Source organism: Hemiscyllium ocellatum, chromosome 34 (genome assembly GCF_020745735.1).
Source record: "Hemiscyllium ocellatum isolate sHemOce1 chromosome 34, sHemOce1.pat.X.cur, whole genome shotgun sequence".
Taxonomy (NCBI): Eukaryota; Metazoa; Chordata; class Chondrichthyes; order Orectolobiformes; family Hemiscylliidae; genus Hemiscyllium; species Hemiscyllium ocellatum.
In genome coordinates, this window is record NC_083434.1 from 31,046,884 (window position 1) to 31,067,543 (window position 20,660).

At 42.7% G+C, this 20,660-nt stretch overlaps 1 protein-coding gene across 5 annotated transcripts; it reads left to right on the plus strand.

The window, feature by feature from the left end:
* Window positions 1-4,731: 4,731 nt before the first annotated feature.
* Window positions 4,732-7,892, plus strand: foxq1b (forkhead box Q1b). 5 transcript variants are annotated; one of them, XM_060850064.1, is made up of 2 exons: window positions 4,732-4,826; window positions 6,226-7,892. In XM_060850064.1, the coding sequence occupies exon 2, from the start codon at window positions 6,299-6,301 to the stop codon at window positions 7,253-7,255; it is 957 nt and encodes a 318-aa protein (XP_060706047.1). In that variant the 5' UTR covers window positions 4,732-4,826; window positions 6,226-6,298; the 3' UTR covers window positions 7,256-7,892. The 5 variants fall into 5 exon arrangements, with proteins under 5 accessions (XP_060706047.1, XP_060706043.1, XP_060706044.1 ...); XM_060850060.1 differs by lacking the exon at window positions 4,732-4,826 and adding an exon at window positions 5,129-5,163; XM_060850061.1 differs by lacking the exon at window positions 4,732-4,826 and adding an exon at window positions 5,276-5,375.
* The last annotated feature ends 12,768 nt before the right edge of the window (window positions 7,893-20,660 follow it).

Below are 20,660 nucleotides of genomic sequence, written 5' to 3' on the forward strand. Positions count from 1 at the left end.
ACCATCTCCAATTTTGAATGGTAGTGCCATACCAGGTAGTGATACATCCAGACAGAATGGTCTCTATGGTGCACCGATAAAAGTTGGCAAGGGTATTTGCCATCATGCCAAATTTCCTCAGCTGCCTGAGGAAGAAGAGAAATTGTTGGGCCTTTGTAACCAATGTGTCCACATGAAGAGTCCAAAAAAGTTTGTTGTGGATAAACACTTCCAGGAGCTTGAACACTCTCCACTCGTTCCACCTCTGTGCTGTTAATGTGTAGGGGGTCGTGAATAACATCCTGCCAATTAACAAGTTTGTCAGCTCCTCATTCTCTCTCAGTACAGGATACCTCTGATGGAACATCACTCAAAGGCTGCCTGCTACCCTTCAGTGCATGGCAATCACGTTCAAGTTTTATAAGCTTACCTGAATTATTAGTATAAATCCACAATTTAAGTCACCTGCACTTGTAAGTAGTCTCTCTTGGCATGTGCAGAATTTAACTTCTTGTACAAATTGCAAGGATGTGGGGACTTAAAGGTGGATGGCAGCTCAGCTTATTTTAGTTTTAAAATTAGTATTAAATATTTATCAGTTTTTGACAGGACTTGGAATAGATGGGAAAGAAATGTCAAGCAAAAACTAAAAGAAACTCAAAGATTCTGTGAAAAAGTGACAAAGTAATTTAATATCCTTTATTTACTGGTTGGCAAGGCAAATGTGGGGCTTTGTGAGATGGGTGCGGCAGGAACATATGTCCCAGAAGACAACAATGTCAGGTTTCAGTAGCTAAGCAGAGGCTCAATGCAGCACTTGTATTGAACACTTGGCATCTCTGGAACCAGGAAATAGTCTATGCCCTATGAGGCTGATGCCTCCTTTCTGCAGGAAATGGGATGTACATTTGTTTTTATTCAAGCAAACCTCTCTGCTCATTCTTTTCTATAGAAGGTGCCAATCTTGGATCAATTATTTCAAGTTGGGCAACTGTAGGTTCAAACTCCACATACTTGACAACATAGCAATCAGAAAATTTATAACACATAAAATGAGGCTTTTGGCCGATTATAATTGTTCTGGCTGATGAAGAGACACACAAACTAATCCCATCTTCCTATACAAGGTTTCTGCAGATCCAAAGTTTTGAGGTAAACATTCAAGGTCTTTCAATGTGCTGAGTATTTCTGCCTTTACTGTCCTTTCAGGCAGTGAGTTCCAGACTCACACCACCATTTGGGTGAAAATCCTCACCTCCCCTCTTATCTTTTGACCAATTACTGTACTTTCAAGCCATGCTCCCTAGTTTTTGACCCATCTGCATCTACTCCATCATAGCCACTCCTAATTTTATACACCTTTATTAAGCCACCTCCAAACTTCTTCTATTTAAAGAACAACTCCAACCTATCCAATCTTAATCTTATTGTTAAGATTTTCCAATCTCAGCAATATCCTCATAAATCTTCTGTGGACTCACTCCAGTGATTGATTGTCCTATTTCCTTAACGTTATCCAACTTCACCTCTGCCGCAGCTCATCTTTTGATGATGCTTTATTTTGTTACATAGCGATTTGACTATTCTAATGCACTCCTGGCTGGTCTCCCATACTCCACCCTCTGTAAATTTGAACACATTGCTGCTTTCATCCTTAGCATTAGCACCAAGTCCTGTCTACATAGCATCCCTATGTTCGCTAACCTGCATTGCACTCCAGTCAACATTGCAGCCTTGTTAACAAATACCTTCCCTTCTCTGCAAATCCCTCCAATGCCACAAACCTCTGAGATATCTGTGCTTTTCTCTTTCTGGCCTTTTAACCATTCCCAATTTTAATCACTGGCAGCTGATTTCGTTGCATAGGTCCAAAGCTCTGGAATTCTTCTCTAAAGTGGTCCACTTCTTCACAACAATGGTGAAATGTTGCATATGCAAAAAAACTGAAAATCTCAGCTGGGCAGGCAGTATTTGTGGGCATGTCTTGAAAGTACAGTAATTGGCCGAGAGTTAAATTTTATGTTGATGACAGTCATCAGAATTATTTTTGCCTGTAATATTTTGCCTCAATATCTTCCTTTCCATCTTTAGGCCTCACATAAACTTGGGTTTGTGAGCACACGTTTCCCAGTTTTGCTGAACAAAATTGCACCAATCAACATGATTCCAAAGGCCTGGGGAGTATTCCTGGCAATGATAATGAACGCAGAAGAAGTTCCCCATCAGGGTGGATTGAACTGTATGAAAGGATCTGAGAATCAGATAGCAAATCTGTCAACGGTCACTGGGAAACTGGAATTTTGCTTCCCACCCAATTTGGTTCCCATGCCTGCCTTCCCAAAAGCTCAAAGCAGGCCTGGAAGCCTCTGCCCTTTGTATTGAATTTTTCCATAATTCCACATCAGATCAACAGAATCAATGTATTATCATTCCAAGGCATCCAGAGAGGTTACAGTTTTAAGAAGATACTTTGAGAATACTGCAGACAATTCTGGTCATCTTTCTATAGGAAGAATGCTGTCAAACCTGAGAGAGTGCAGAAAAAAACTTACCAGGATGTTGCTGGGACTGGAGGGGTTGAGCTATTGGGAGACGCTGAATTGGCTTGGGTGTTGCAAGCCTTATAGTGATTCATAAAATCAAGAGGGGCATGGATAGAGTGAATAGTCAAGGACTTTTCTGAGGGTGGGAGAGGCCAAAAATAGATGGCATAGGTTTAAGGTGAGAAGGGAAAGATTTAAAAAGGTCCTGAGAGATAATTATTTCAAACAAAGGATGGTGCGTGTATGGAATGAGCTGCTCGAGGAAATGGTGAAGACTTTATAACCCGATTATAGCTCTTAAACATTTATCTTAGATTAGATTAGATTACATTACATTCCCTACAGTGTGGAAACAGGCCCTTCGGCCCAACAAGTCCACAACGACCTCCAAAGAGTAACCCACCCCCCTCTGACTGTGGACAATTTAGCATGGCCAATACACCTGACCTGCACATATCTCTTCAAACATGTTTCTGGTCATCTAATCTGAGACCCTCTTACCTGGCAGGGTTGCGTATTTTGTCTCCTGTGATGATTACAGGCCTTATAGAACTTTCTGTAATTCAACTGCCAATGTATTTTATTTCAATGTTTTCATGGATCATCAATATACATTATGGGGCTGTTCACAGTCAGGTACTCATCCTCAATTATGCACTCAAAATTTTGGAGGGCAATTGAGTTCACAAAGTATAGACTCTGAAACGTCAATAGAGATCTTGCAAAAAAGCCTGGTCATAAATCAATTTCATAAGTTGTCCCTATTGGGAAAGTGAAGTACTTTTTTCTTGTGTTCTTTTTAAAAATTAATTTGTCAGGGAATGTTATGACATACCTCCACAGCAAATCGGATTTCTGGACTAGACCTAGACTTGACCTCCTGGCCCTGCACACTTTTATGGGTCAGTTAGTTCAGTTGGCTGGATGGCTGGTTTGTGGTGCAAAAGAGATGCCAACAACTTGATTCCTGCACCGGCTGTGGTTACCATGAAGGTTCTGCTTTCTCAGCCTTGCCTGTGGTATGGTGACCTTCAGGTTAAACTCAACCTCAGTCATCTCTCTTTGGTGAGAGAGCAGTCTTCTGAGGCTCTGACTTTACTTTTAATTACAAGAACCCTTTTAATTGCAATTGCGGTTGTGCTGAGTGAAGCATTGTACAAATTTGCCTGCAATTTCCACTTGCCAGGAAGATGCTACTTTCCAAACGGACCAGGCGTAATGGAGACTTTGAACTGCCAGTACTCCATTCATTCTAAACGCAACATGTTGCAAGCATTCTCCCATTTAACTTAAGTCTGTTTAAAAGCCATCTTTTTTTTTCAAAATGCACCAGCATCTAATTAGGTGCAACATCAACATATTGCTGACTGATTTTGTTTTATTAAGCTGCCCATGACAAATACCTGTGCTTCACTGTAAAGCTGGAAGAAACAGAACACTGAGGGAAGCAATCTCGAATTCCAGGGACAATAATTACTATGATACTGGTTAAGATGGGACAAGACCATTATGCCCATGGATGGAATTACGAGGGTCACTGCTTTGCCACTGCAACAAACCAAAAAAGCGAAAGCAACAGATTTCACGAATTAGATTTGTGTAGGACACACCCACTGCTTAGTACGCTACTCAGGACAGCGGTAAAGAGGAAATTGTACTGAGTGAAATTAATTGTCCTGTTGCCGACAGAGGAGTCTCCTCGTATTGTCCAGGTCAAAGGAAGTGTCTGAAAACCTCAATTTGATCAGTAGATGTGTAACTGAGCACTGCAGCCTCCATGGCAAAGCGTGCACAGGGAAAAGTTTTGTCTCCCAATTCAACAATCGTATCAGGGGAGCTCCTCTACCTGACAGAAGTAGATATAGTTATGTCCTGCAGAATAGCACTGACGCTTCGTGTGTCCTCCTAATGTCACGCATTCCGCTGTATGGTGGTGTATACTCGTATGTTTCACTTCCTTTGAATAGCCTATCCTCCAGAATCTATAAGTCCAGTATTGTTTTTCAATGCCTGACATTCCAGAGCCCCGCTGATGTACCTGTCTCCTCCGCTCACGCCAGCATGGTAAGCGGAATGTTACATCCCCGGGTAGACTCGATTACTCTTGGAGTGAGAAACTCTTGCTTCATACATTGGCGATCACAACATTCAGTGCCCACAGTGAAGGCAATGTGTATCAGCGTCTCCCTCATTAAAGTGCAGCACTTCCAGGGGATAAAGGCATGCTCCCTGCGTCCCGTTGACCTAATGAAGGCAAGAACAATACTTGTCCGGTGATATTAGCGAGGAGGAAAATACTTAGAGGTACAGCCGCTTGAATGATGATTTGGAACATGTCAGTTTGTTGTGGAGTTTAATAGCCTGTGTATGTCAGTAAATATTTCTGAATTCCGTTTTCTTTGATCTCGGAATTAAGGCCATCACTGAATTCGAAGGAAAAGTGTTGACAAACTAATTGGGCACAGACTCGTCCCCGGAAATGGTATAAAATGAAAAGCACACAAAGATTTAGTTTGACACTTGCAAGCCACACACGTGCACTAGCGGATTTTGACACTGTCAAATCCATAAACAGTCAGTCAGAGAGCGGGCAGAAGATGCATTTCAACCCATTGTCGACCATGTCCCTCCGGATGAGACGGTAAACGCAAGTCGGTGGTGTTTTACAGACTTGCTGATCGTGCTACACAAAAGCGTCAGAGGGTAACCTGCGGCCCCCCGTCCTTTACCAGAGTCCGACAGTCCGAGCTATTCCCCCGCGCACTTGCCCACAGTTTCCTCGCTATCGCTGTCTAACCTCCTCGCGTTTGTAAAGAATAACTACCAATTCCGCAGATCAATGAATGATTGCAGGTGTTTATGGCCTCATTGTTTCACGCACACAGCAGATTATTTAGCAACACCAAAAAGAAATACACATGGAAAGGAATCAACTTGTGCAGAAGTGAGGGATAAAATGATTCAGCGTTCTCAGGGGCAGGGGATTCCTGTTTAATAACAAAGGGACAGGAGAGTAATATTAGTGGCATTTGCTCCGTCTTTTAATGTTTTGTTTCCGCACCCTTCCTCCACGCCTTCTGGTTTATTTACTGTAAGTGTTCAGGAAATAGCCCGAGTCGATTTCACGCTGTTCAAACTATACAGCGGCTCAGGGAGAATCCACCTAACAGGTGTAGAGGGGTGATTGGAAAGGTACTGCAAAATTAAGTCACAACAGCATTCCTCATTTTAAGCGACTAAGTTTCCAAATTCCCGCCACCTGTGCAGATGGTCTCGCAAATGAGGGTCCACGGCTGAGGAGGGGTGAGGGGCGGCAGCAGGAAAGGGGGGTGGGGGGGGGAAAGATTTGGAAACGAATCTCTCGGGTTCCGTCCCCCCCTCAGGATCCTCCCTCCCCCCCTCTGCGAGGTGAAGAGATGGCTGGATCGAGGAGCGATATGACACAGGTCTCTGGGATTCTCTGGAGATTTAAGGGGGTTGCTGGGGTGGGGGGGTGGTCATGACACAACTACCTGGGCGCCTGAAACTTTAGCAAAAAGAAACAAAACAACCTCAACTGAACAGAAAGCGACCTCCGCTTTTCAATCACTTCACCAGACCGGGTTGAGGGTGCTGAGTAAGCTGTGGAGAGAGTGGGAAAGGAGCCATTTATTCCCGTTTGCTGTTTTGTTATTTTGTGTGTGTAACGTAACCTCTCTCTCAGTCTCTCTGAAGTCATTGATACCTGTGATCCTCCTGCTCGGGATTTTCTGTGGAAGTCAGCGATACCAGCGACCATGAACTTGGAAGCTCTGGGCGAGAGGGGCTTCGTGGATAAGGCCACCACGGTCTGCAGTGACTCGGAAGGCAGTGTCCCCTCGCCCCTGTCGGTGGAAGAGGAGCTGGGGTCGGATGGGGACTGCACAGCCAACAGCCCGGCTCCCACCAACCCGGGCTCCGAGGGGAAGGGCAAAACCTACACCAGGCGCCCCAAGCCCCCTTACTCCTACATCGCACTGATCGCCATGGCCATTAGAGACTCTGCCTCCGGCCGCCTGACCCTGGCTGAGATTAACGATTACCTGATGAAGAAGTTCCCCTTCTTCCGTGGCTCCTACACTGGCTGGAGAAACTCTGTCCGCCACAACCTGTCCCTCAATGACTGCTTCGTCAAAGTGCTCCGTGACCCGTCCAGACCCTGGGGGAAGGACAACTACTGGATGCTGAATCCCAACAGCGAATACACCTTCGCGGACGGGGTCTTCCGCCGCCGGAGGAAGCGGATTGGCCGCAAGCTCCTCAAGGAAGCCGGCCCGGGGGACAAACGCCTGGATCTCATCCCTTCAGCATCCAGCAAGGATGAAGGAGTCAAGTTCTCCAGCTCGTTTGCCATCGACAGCATCTTGAGCACGCCTTTCCAGAGGCGGGAGGACAAGGTGCCTGTGGACGGCGCTCCCAGGCTGTTCTGGACCAGCAGACCACCCCTACCTTACCCTCTCCTCACCTACGGTCCCTCCGGCCCGGTGCCAGCACTGTTCCCCATCAGCCCGGCTGCCAACTCCATGCTGCAGCCTTACCGGTTCGCTGCCGCCTCCCAGCCCGGAGTGCTGGCCCCCCGCCTCTCTCATTTCACCAGCTCCAAATGCATCCTGGACACGATTCCGAGCACGGGGAATTTCCCCGGCGTCCGATTACCAACGGCGATGCACCCTCAGACCTACCACCCCTACAAGATCGAGTCTTTCATCGTCTAGAAGGTGGACTTTAATAAGAACAAACTCCAAAAGAGGGAGAGAAATTGAGCCTCTCTTTCTGCACTTTTGTTTCTAGAACTTTGAATCGAGTTCCTCTGTTGCTTTTCTCACCCTGAGCATCGCTGTGGACCTGGCAAACACTTTGGTTGGAATTTCATTTGTCCCCTATATTTGCTCTTCTGTATATCGACAAACGCCAGTTGGTCTGGTAAACCTAAAGGAACACTATATTACAGAGATTGTAGTAAGTTCATTTCTGAACAGGTAGTTTTTTTTAATTAAAATAAACGTGTGATCAACTGGTTATCAGAATTCCTGCGTCAAACGACGGCATCACTGTGTGCCAAATAAGTAGCTAACGTGATTTTTTTTTAAAAAACATATTTATAATTGTGATTTCCAAACAAGAGGTAACCAGATAGGCTTTATAATGTTGTGGGTTTAAACGGTTTAATTAATGACAATGCTCCAATCGAGTGAATGAGTTTGATAGATCTTCTTACTGTTACTTCAAGACGGGACCACTGCCAATGTAAGCAGGTGATGTTTTTGTGTGTAGTTTTTTTTTGTTAGGTTTGTTTATTAAAAGACGCATGAGCCTTATATTGTAAAATAAAAGCTTTGATAACAAACCCCATTAGCGTCTGGCGTGCACTGATTTGACAGTCGCTTGGGTTCCATCTCTGCCATTTGAAAAGAAAGGGGGGGGGGGGAAACGACGGTTTCGGGGGGAGGTGAATCCAGTGAAATAACGAGAATCGGATTCGCGTGAGAAATGTTTTCTGTTAATTCTTCTCTCAAACGCCTGTGCGTGTTGAAATGAGAGAGTGGGAGATCAGATTATGAAACGCGATTTGACTTGAAACGTTTGGGGCGGAGCCAAACCAGGTTGTTTACACGTTTCAGCCAGCGAGTATAGACTTCTTTTTAAAAATAAAAAAAAAGTTTTCACCGTTTTCTTTCTTTAAACGCATGTTAACAGGGAACAACTCTGCTCCGAGTGAAATTCATGATTCGTAGACTAATTCCCAACAAAAGAAATGACCATCTCTGTAGCTGTCCAGTAAATTAAATAAAAGCCTCCCTTTTAATTATTTTCTCTATTATTGCGACGGATGCAAACACGTGGCATCGTGTTACCATGCTTCCAGGTTAGTTAATCTCCAAGAATTAAAATTAACCAGAGGTACATTCATCGTTGAAATTTGCTCAAGGGCGCTTGCAAAAGTGAATCAGCTGGCAGTTTCTATCTAGCACTGAATACATCTCGCCCACGCAGGTACCCGGTGTATAGTATTTTAAGGAGGAATGTATTGACATCAGATAGGAGCCAGGAACGGACAAGGTGGTGGATTTTCAATGTGGGTATCCAATGAGGGCTGCTGCTGGAAACGGGCGTGTAAACCTAATAATGTGCGGACAATTTAAGGGTGCGCAGGCCTCAATGCTCCCTCACGCTCCTAGGACATCAAAAAGGGTTTCTATAAGGTTTTTTTTGCCACCCCTCCTCCCCCCCACCCCCACTCCCAACACCATTCTCGACCATTCATGTTCAGAGCTCCGAGTCAATGAGATCAAAATGTAAACAAGTTGAATCCTATCGCAACATCAAAGTCTCGGGTGCAGCTGATGCACATACTTCTCTGGTATGTATGTCTGCTTCAGACCAACCACGCGTAAACGTGAAGACCGCCCAGAGCTTGATGTAAACACTGACCGCCTGTCCACACTTCCCTGTTGTCCGGACGGAATACTCGCCAGTCAGGGGCTACTCGCAGCCACTGACATCCAATAGACAAACCGATTCAAAACCTAAAGAACCGCGGTTGCTGTAAATCAGAAACAGGCACAGGAGTTTGCTGGAAAAACTCAGCAGGTGGGCGGCACGGTGGCACAGTGGTTAGCACTGCTGCCTCACAGCGCCAGAGACCCGGGTTCAACTCAGGCAACTGACTGTGTGGAGTTTGCACGTTCTCCCCGTGTCTGCGTGGGTTTCCTCCGGTTGCTCCGGTTTCCTCCCACAGTCCAAAGATGTGCAGGTCAGGTGAATTGGCCATGCTAAATTGCCCGTAGTGTTAGGTAAGGGGTATATGTAGAGGTATGGGTGGGTTGTGCTTCGGCGGGTCGGTGTGGACTTGTTGGGCCGAAGGGCCTGTTTCCACACTGTAAGTAATCTAATCTAGTCAGAGCAGCATCTGTGCAAAGAAATCAAAGTAAACGTTTCGGATCCCGTGACCCTTCCTCAGAACAAGGACCCGAAACAACTGAGTTTTTCCAGCAACTTCTGTGTTTGTATCTATTTGATTCAACCCTTCTCGAGACCCAGAAATGTTAGCATTTGTCCTGAGCTGTTGTCCACAGATTTTGACGCTTTATTTATGACGATCTTGTTGCGTTTGAAAGTCAAGTTGGTAATAAACGGAACAAACACAATCACCGGTGTATAAAGCTCACGGAAGTGACACAAGGTTTAAGATACTATACAGACTGATACAAAAGCACAGGTGTATTTCTCAGCAGCCAGTCTCGTTGAATATTGCCTCAGCAGTTCACGGCCGCTTGAGTTTTCTCCAATCAGTTACCAACCCATCTTGTTTAACCACTTTTGTAGGCACTCCCAGAGCACACACTGAGAGTTAGCAATAGCACATGAGTCGACTGTCTCTTTCATTTAGAGGAATGCAATTTCATTTTTTTTTTGTTGTTGGCAACTGACAAAAAGTGGCATTTCGGACGAGTTGCAACATAACCACGGCATAGGGTTAAATGAGCATAGGGTTTATAATAAACGGGTGATCGGCGATAGAGTGGGGTTTGTGCTGGATAGGTGTTCAGTTTGGCGGCGGGTCGGAAGGTGATCTTGCCATTTGGTGATTGTACTCTGACACCATTGCGGTTTGACGAGGCACCTTTAGATAGTAGCAGGGTTTGGTTAATACCTGGTGCAACCTGTTTGAAATGGCTGGGGTGTAACGCGGTGAAGTTTTAGTAAATGTCACACGTATATGCATACTTGCACTTTTGAGGCCGGGCAGACTGTTTATTCAAAGCAGCAATTAAAAAAACGCAAACGTTTATTTTAGAAAGATTCCCAGTTTCTGTAAACACAGTTTAGATGAATGATCTGCCTGTGTGAAAAGTGTCTGTGAAAGAGAACTTGAAGACTTGCTTTTGGAGTTGTTATTTATATTGAGGCTTTGTGGCGCCAGGGAGATGGTCCAACAAGTATCGGGGAGGTCCAATAATCTCCTTTCTGGCCCACTGCAGGCGGCGAATTATGAATCAAAACGGTGCTTTTACATCACTTGTGTAATTGAATAATTTACCTGAGCCCTCTCGTTTCCAAGTGATTGACTTTTGTTTAATTTGCGTTTAAAATGAATTGTGTTTTGGCAGCAGAGCTAAGGTCCGCCTTGTTTTTTGAAAACCCTAATTTTCCTCCCTCCATCGAATGCTTTAAGTGACATTTGACTTTAAAGCGAAGTCGAACCTGATGGAAGGTTTGCATAAAGTGTATAAGTCAGGTTTGTAACCACTGATGATTTCGCCTCTCCTCCGCTCGTTCATTTTGACCTGACAAACGCTGCATAAGTATTTTAATATATTTTAATTCGTCAACTGTTTGATCTTCGCGATGCAAATTCTGGGAGAGTCCATCGATCGTGAGGGTTATCACTTCAGCTGAAACAATTCAACTAGGTCTTCCATTGTAAGGGTCAGGAGAGAGAGAACAAACGCTTTCAAAAGCACAGCAGGTGAAAAGCCACCAATATAAGGCCTTTCAGTCACAGTGTACCAATGAGCTGGTAACTTGCAGGGTAAAAACAAGGTAAAAACAATGACTGCAGATGCTGAAAACCAGATTCTGGATCAGTGGTGCTGGAAGAGCCCAGCAGTTCAGGCAGCAGGGCCCGTGCTTGTGATAGAATCTATGATTAGTGTCATGATTTTGTATTTGGACTCAGACTCCCAAATGTGTGAAGTGCTCAATTGAGAAAAGTGGTATTTTCTGAAATGTCTAGTTTGACATGTTTTGTAAAGTGTAGTTTATGAACAAAGCATTTTTTTTTACATTAAAATGACTAACTAGATGCCAAGGAACACATAGTTACTGCATGAAAAACTGAGAGATTGCAATGCATGAAATAATACTTGTCTCCAGTAAATTCTGTACAGTTTTATAGCTGGACCAAAATCAATTCTAGCAGCCCAGTCAGGATGTACACCCAGAGAAAGACTGCTGGAACAGTTGGAAGAACATTAAGGATGATCAATGGATATCCAGGGTTTTTTTATTGTTTGAGAGTTATGGGGTTTGGTGGCTGGTTCAGGATTTGTTGTCTGTCCCTAATTGCAGTGGAGGAGTTGGTTGTAAGCAGTCCTTTAAATGCTGCGGTCCCCTTTTTAAAATTCATTCATGGAATGAGGGTGTCACTGGCTAGGCCAGCATTAATTGCCCCTCCCTAATTGTCCAAACAGCAATTAAGCAGTCAAACACATATCTGTGCAGCTTGGGAGTCACATATATGCTCAACCAGGTACAGATGGCAGTCTCCTTCCTTAAAGGATGTTAGTGAACCAGATGGGTTCTTTCAACAATCATCAATGGATTCATGGTCATCTATAACCCCCTGATTCTACATTTCCCACACCACCCCCAATTAAATTCAAACTCCACCATCTGCCATGGCAGGATTCGAACCTGGGCCCCCAGGACATTACCAGGTCTGTGGGTTAACAGTCCAGTGATAATAGTACTAGGCCATCGACTGCCATTTGGCAAACCCACAGTGCTGCTGGGAAGGGAATTCCAATATTCTGGACCAAGAACAATGAGAAAACAGCAACATAGTTCTAAGTCGGAATAGTGTTTGTCTTGGAATGAAACTCAAAGGTCCCACGTGACTGCTGTCCAAATGCTTCTGGGTGGTAAAGATTACAGGTTGGAAAATACTGTTGAAGGAGGCTCGACTAGCTGATGGAGTCATCTTGTAAATGGTACACATGGCTGGTGCAGGGAGTGAGTATTTGAGTTTAACGGATGGAGTACTGTTGAAGACAGTAATTTTGTCCTCACTAGGATTGAGAATTTAGAATTAGAATTTAGAATCCCTACAGTTTGAAAACAGGCTCTTCAGCCCAACAAGTCCACACTGACCCTCCAAAGAGTAATCCATCCAGACCCATCCCCCTACCTTATATTTACCCTGACTAATGCACCTAATACTGTGGGCAATTTAGTATGGCCAGTTCACCTGGCCTGCTCATCTTTGGATTGTGTGAGGAAACCGGAGCACCTGGTGGAAACCCACGCAGACACAGGGAGAATGTGCAAATTCCACACAGTTACCCGAGGCTGGAATCTAGATTGAAGAAGTTGAAAAAGGCTAGGAGGTTTTAAAAACCATGAGTGGGCTGGATAGATTAAATAGGGAGAATTGTTTTCAGATTGTAAAAAGATCAAGAACCAATGGTTTCAAGTAATTTGCAAAATAAATGAAATTAAAGTTGAGAAAAACATTTTTTTCTCACAATGTGTAGTTAGGGTATGGGGTGCACTGCCCAGAGGTGTAGTGGACACAGGTTGAATTAAGTCTTTCAAAGGATATTGGATGACTATTTGAATTCAAATAATGTGCAAGGGTATAGAGTAAAGCAGGAGATTGGTAGTAGGTGATGGTGCTCCTTTGGCATGTTGATGTTGACAGGATGGGTGAATGGCCTCTTTCTGCTCTGTAACACTTTTGTAATTTGATATGATGTTGAGCTTCTTGAGTCATGTTGGAGAAGCACTCATTCAAGGAAGTGGAGAAAATTCTATCAGTCATGACTTGTTCCCGTGGACAAGCTTTGTAGAGTCAATATGTGAGTTATTCACCACAGAACTCACACCTTCTGACTTGCTCACATCATTAAAGTATTTATATGACTGGTTCAGTTCAGTTTCTGGTAAACATTATTCTCCAGGATGTTGAGAGAGGATTCAACAATGGTAGTGCTGCTTGTTCTTTTCAAGTGCTTATGCCTGAGCCAAGTTGCCTCACATTCAAGCTACTTTAATGTGTGTATATAGAGCCTCAAATAGATCATAACTTGATTTTGCCAGTGATCGCAAAAGTTACATAAAGTAGCTTCTTACTTCAGAGTATGAAGGTTGTAAGTTAAAGTCCCACTCTGCAGACTTGAGGACATAATCAAGGCTGACCCTCAAGTGCTGCACTGAAGGAGTGCTATCAAAAGTATGTCTTTCAGATGATGCAGTAAAATGGGACTCCATTGCCTTCTTAGCTGGATATAAAAAAAAATTCTAAGGCACTATTTTGAAGAAGAACAGGGTGTTCTGCCCAGTGTTCTGTCCAGTGTCCACCAATATCACTGAAACAGATCATTTGCTCACTATCTCATTTGTAGAGTTGTGCAGGGCTAATTTTATTTCTTCATGATTCTTTTATTGCTCAGTCCTAATATCCCCGGAGAAGATGATGGTGAGTTTCCTTCTTGAACCACTGTAGCTCATATGGTATAAGGACACCCACTCGGGAGGGAGTTCCAGAACGTTGACCCTGTGACAGTGAAGAAATAATGATTAGAGTTCCATGTCAAGATATTGTGTGCAATTTGGAGGGGAAATGTAAGGGTGTTGCTTTCATTTGTGTGCTGCCCTTCTTCTAAAATCACTGGAAGTTGCTGTCAAGGAAGACTTGGTAAATTATGCTGGTGCATTTTGTAGACAGTACATACCTCTTCCACTGTTCACTGAAGTGGATAGAGTGAATGTTTAATGTGGTAAATTAGTTATCAGTCAAGTGGGCTTCTTTGTCTTGGATAGTGACTGCTTTTTTGACTGTTGGAGTTGCAACCATCCGTGTGGTGTGGTGGCAATTCTAACAGACTAGCAATCCAAAGGCAGGCCTAATACTGTAGAGGCAACAATTCCATCCCATCACAACAGTTGGGAGAAACTAAATTCAATTAATTAATGAATCTAGAATTAAGATAATAGTCCTAGTAATGATGATCATATAAGTATTGAATTGTTATACAAGTATATTTCATTCATAAATGGTCCTCTGGGGGAGAAGCTCTGTTTCCTTTTCTGATTTGACGTGCATGTGACTCCAGACCCACAGTAATGTGGTTGACTCTTAACTGACCACACACCAATTCAGTGGCACCAACCTGCTAAAAGGTAAGGCTGCCTTATTTCCTAAATGGCAACAGAGACTAAACTTTAAAAGTACTTTATTGGCTGTATAGTTGAAGAAAATCAGCCTGGAAACAACAAGCTTCTGAAAGAAATTACCGTATTATTCAAGGATACAGGTAAGGCCCTAACCATTAGCACCATTCAAATAACATTATTATTAACACTCCTCTAGAATTGTGTGTTCTTGCCAATGGATTCATATTTCAGAGGAATGTAAAATGGCCATTTGATATCTCTTACTTAATTGCCCCAAAGTCCAGATCCATGAATTTGAGGAAGAGTTATACTTGAGTTTCAGGATGAGCCTGTTTGACATCGGCAAGAGTGAAGCTGTGCTTTTTGAAATTCTGTGTTCTTGCCAATGGAATAATATTTCAGAGGAATATTAAAGTTAGGCCTTCATAGTCACTATACAATATTGCAATGTGACATGTGACAAGGTGGTGTTCTGTTGAATTTGAGAAGTTTTAATTTACAATAACTGTAGCCAAAATCAGAAGACAACACTTAAAAGCAAAACACTGCAGATGCTGGAAATCTGAAATAAAAATAAAAAGTGCTAAAGAAGCTCAGTAGGTCTGCCAAGGGAGAAACAGAATTACAATTTCAAATCCAATATAACTCTTCTTTAGAAGTCAATACTGTCAAAAGGCTGCATTTCTTTCCATTAGGATTTTTCTAAGAAAAGTAGAAAACTTTGCGCGACCCCATGGAAGACTGGTTAGCAAGGTTAGATCTCATGGAATACAGGGAGAACTAGCCATTTGGATACAGAACTGGATCAAAGGTAGAAAACAGAGGGTGGTGGTGGAGGGTTGTTTTTCAGACTGGAAGCCTGTGACTAGTGGAGAGTCACAAGGATTGGTGCTGGGTCCTCTACTTTGTGTCATTTACATAAAAGATTTGGATATGAGCATAAGAGGTGCATTTAGTAAGTTTGCAGATGACACCATAATTGGAGGCATAGTGGACAGCGAAGAGCGTTACCTCAAATTACAATAGGATCTTGACCAGATGGGCCAATGGGCTGAGAAGTGGCAGATGGAGTTTAATTTAGATAAATGCAAGGCACTGCATTTTGGGAAAGCAAATCTTAGCAGAACTTATACACTTAATGGTAAGGTCCTAGGGAGTGTTGCTGAACAAAGAGACCATGGACTGCAGGTTGTTGAAAGTGGAGTCACAGGTAGATAGAATAGTGAAGAAGGAGTTTGGTGTGCTATTTCTTATTGGTCAGCGTATTGAGCACAGGAGTTGGGAGGTCATGTTGCGGCTATACAGGACATTGGTTAGGCCACTGTTTGAATATTGCGTTCAATTCTGGTCCCCTTCCTATCGGAAAGATGTTGTGGAACTTGAAAGGGTTCAGAAAAGATTTACAAGGATGTTGCCAGGGTTGGAGGATTTGAGCTATAGGGAGAGGCTAAACAGGCTGGGGCTGAAGTGTCGGAGGCTGAGCGGTGACCTTATAGAGATTTATAAAATCATGAGGGGCATGGATAGGATAAATAGACAATGTCTTTTCTTGGAGTCGGGGAGTCCAGAACTAGAGGGCATATGCTTAGGGTGTGAGGGGAAAGATATAAAAGAGACCTAAGGGGCAACTTTTTCACGCGGAGGGTGGTACGTTTATGGAATGAGCTGCCCGAGGATGTGGTGGAGGCTGGTACAAATGCAACATTTGAGAGGCATTTGGATGGGTATATGAATAGGAAGGGTTTGGAGGGATATGGGCCGGGTGCTGACAGGTGGGACTAGATTGGTTTGGGATATCTGGTCGGCCTGGACGGATTGGACTGAAAGATCTGTTTCCATGCTGTGCATCTCTATGACTCTATTTAGCTGTTGTGAGGACAATTCTCCACTGTGAGAACATCTCAGTTATATGAAAATTGACAGTTAATTGCAAAGAGAAAAGTCACAACAGTACATAAAGCTGTGTTCTGCTACTGATGTTTTAAAACTGAAAAGAAGCAAATTGAGAACAATTTGTGCGGCAACATAAATCTTGAAATGGAACTATGGTTTCACAACACCCTACCAATTGTGTTCCACCTCTAGTCCCCTGAAGGCATTGACTCATACAGGAGTACCATTCCAAAGATAGCAGCCACCCTTTGATGCCTTACTTGGATTACTATTCTTCCTCTGTAAGCCCTGCTGTTACTATAAACCTGCCTCTTCCTCATCATGTGCACAGTCTATATAGAGAGCCAACTGACCCCATTATTTCCTCCACACCCTATTCTATTCAAAGACAATTGTAGCATTTAGTTCACATCAGTTGATATCAATAAATTCAGTGGAAGCTGTAAATGGAAGCTAAAATCTTCCTGGTTTGAATCATTCAATAGCACAGAGAGAGGATTTTCTTTTAAACAATGAAAGATAAAATCTAAAGTAAAGCTCAACCTGAGGATTATTAGTTCTCATTAAGTGTGGCACAGTGGCACAATGCCTCACAGCATTAGGGACTCAGGTTCAATTCCAGCCTTGAGTGGAGTTTGCATGTTCTCCTCATGTCCTTGTGAGTTTCTGCCAGGTGCTCTGGCTTCCTCCTACAATCCAAAGATATGCAGGTCTGGTGGAATGGTCATGCTAAATTGCCAAGGATGTGCACACTTGGTGGATTAGCCATGGTAAATGCAGGGTTACAGGGATAGGATAAGGGGTTGGGTCTGACTGGAATGCTCATTTGAGGGTCAGTGCAGACTCAATGGGCCAGGAGACGTCTTTCTGCATTGTTGGAATTCTATGATAATATCATTTATAATTTATCAGCAAATGGTGATTGTGTCTTAAGTAACTTAGTCCTAAACTCTGGAATTTCTTTCCCTCACTCTACATTTCTCCATATCTCTATCACTTCCTTTAAAACATTTCTTAAAACCGACACTTCATCAAGCATTTGGTGACCTGATTGAATATCCTTTTATGTGGTTGGCATCAGTCTTTGTTTTATAATACTTAATGCTCCTGTGAAGAACTTTGCGACATCTCATTTGTTAAAGACACTAAATAAATATATGCTTCTGTACATTTACAATATAAAAGTAGGTTTAATTGAGTTCCAGTCCTTTTTGTTGACAATGCAATATAATGACAGTGCATTAAACCAATTGTGCTTTTGCTTTTGCATCTATTGGAATTGATCTCAGGTACACATTGGCACTGAACAGTTGTTTATACTGGGTTACTGATCTAACTCCTCAGAGGACTAAGCAAGTATTATCACACTTCTGCAAGCTTCATGCACTCCAACTTAATTTAATGTAAAATAATTTAATATTTTTTTCAGAAACAATTCCCAGATGTTTCAATCAACATGCCACCCTGCGCTGAACAATTAAACCTAGTCTTGCATATTTGGTTGCTATGGTGGCTCAGTGGTTAACACTTCTGCCTCACTGCACCAGGGTCCTGGGTTCAATTCCACCCTTGAGTGACTGTTAGGAGTTTGCACATTCTCCCTGGGTCTGTGTAGGTTTCCTCATACAATTCAAAGAGGTGCAGGTTAGGTGCATTGGCCATGCTAAGTTGCCGATAGCGTCCAGGGCTGTGCAGTCTAAGTGGATTAACTATGGGAAGTGCAAGATTACAGGGATGGAATGGGTCTGGATGTGAAGATCTTTGGAGGGGTCAGTGTGGACTCGATGGGCCTGCTTCTGCACTGTAGGGATTCTATGATATTTTAAGGGCAGTCCAATCCACGCTAGTACCATTAAAATAAACAAGCTGGTGAACAGAACATGCCACATGAGTGGATCTGCAGAGCCCAGATGTTCCTAATCAGAATGGAATAAATAGTTTGGATCTGCTGGTCAGTCATTATATTGTCTAAGACACTTTTTTTTATAACTGTCTCATGAGACCACCTCTGAAACTAATACTGCATTTTTTCAAAAGACAGCTGGGTATATATTTGAAAGGGATAAAGTTACATGTTATGGAGATAAGGTTGGAGAACAGGACTTGCTGGTTAGCTTGTTCATGACCTGGTATAGATATGATGGGTTGGATAGCCTCTTTCTGTGCTGTAAAATTCTATGATTGTTAAAATTCAAGTCATTCTCATATTGATAATGTCTGGCCACCCTACTATAAATGTTGCGTTAATGAGAAGATCATAGAAATTGCAGTATAACGGACTTGTAGGCTTCTTTCAGAAATTTCTGTGAAGATAATAGTAACAAGACAGAAACTCAATCTTTTGATTTGGATGAAATAATTTAAGCTCAAGGGGTGTCGGAAAATTACTTAAAGTAACACATGATTAGATCAACTCCTTAAATTCAAGAAGAAGTATCTGAAATAACTCCACAGAAGCTGGTATCCCATCACCAAGTCACTACTTATTTACACATGGAGAGTTCTTGACATTGATCCAGTTCCCTCGGAGCCATTTTACAGAGTGAACAGGATCCCGTCACTCTAGTTTGTATCTATCAGTCAGGGATCACTGACTGGGCCAGATTAAAGCCCTAATCAGGGAACTAGCATGCTATGAGGCCTACTTGGCTGACATTGTTACAATCACTGCTGTATTAAGTACATTAATTTTATAGATTGGTTCTCCTGGTAAATAAACTAGGCTGAATCTCCTCCAAATCCCGATGGTAACACCTGTCCAAAGCGTACATTTCTGCCTGGTTAATTTTCAGGAGTTAAATTAAATTTAGCATGTCACCTTGTTTTGATCACCATGTTATAAAAAGGATGTTATTAAACTGGAAAGAGTGCAGAAGAAATTCACAAGGATGTTACCTTGACTCAATGGTCTGGGTTAGAGGGAGTGGTTCGACAGCTAGGACATTTTCCTTTACAGAGTAGGAGACTAAGAGGAGACTTATAGAAGTGTACAAGACTATGAGAGGCATGGGTAGGGCGAATGCACTTAGTTGTTTTCCCAGGGTTGGGGAATTGAGGTCTAGAAGGCATCAGTTTAAGGTTAAAAGGGATAGAATGAAAGGGAACCTGAGGGGCAACTTTTTTACACAGAGGGTGGTGCGCATATGGAATGAGCTGCCAGCAGAAGTGATTAAGGCAGGTACATTAACAACCAATTAAAAGGCATTGGGGAAAATACATGGATATGGGCCAAGTGCAGGGAAATGGCGTTAGCATGGATGACATTTTGCTCGGCACAGACCAGTTTGGGCCAAAGGGCCTATCTCTCTGCTGTAGGACTTTATGACTCTATGACTCTAATACGTGGGAAACCTATTCTGGGGGTGGAATTACTTGCACAAGCCCAATTTGTGATGGCATTAATTATTGGTGATTGATTGGAGTGGTGGTAAACCTTGGCAACCTGCCTTAGTAACAAAGAATTGCATGATGTCAGGAACAATGTACTTGAGATGAAAATGGTCTATTCAGAAGAATTGTGGAGGTGGGAGGTAGAAGCAGGAAGATAAATAGGTTAGTAAGCCCTTATATCTGTTACAATATTCAATATGATCATGGCTGACCCACATCAAATCCAGCTTCCCACACTGTACTGGTGTAACTGGTGTTACATAATTCATTTGCTATCATGCTGCAATTGAATTATGTGATGTACTGCCTCAAAGGCCTCAAAGAATCTCAGTTTAGTAGTATAGAGTTTCAGAAAATATTAATCTTGAGGCAGTTGGGTTTTCCTGGTATTCTCACGTTATGTTTGTAATGGATTCCAGAGAAAACCACTATCATGCAGATCTTGTGTTACAATGAGGAGCACATTAATGACTTTGAACAATATTTGAATGTTACTGACAGTCTTTGGACACTGAGGTATGGTCGTGGTTTATATTATCTGACAGATGGTGATGGTCTTTATCAAATACAAGAATCTTACAATGATTTTGTGCCTATTTTTAATGTTGGTATAAGTAGATGATTGAACTATCATAGTTGTCAAATACAAGTTTTTTTTTCATTTACAGTATATGGTAGTCCAGAAACTATCCATTACTTCATCTAAATGACCATTTTTCTTAGAGAAACATTGGTGGGAAATTCAATCAGATGTCCATCAAAACCGTCTCAGACTGTTCCACAATAACGACAGATGTACCCTTTTAGTACAGGAATCAATCAATGTTGATAACAAATAGAAATATTTGGCAAACTTACATTTTGTTACCATGGTATTATCAGAGCTACTGTGGGAACCTCACTGTCATTCTTCTCGATAATCAGTTATCTCAAGAGAGT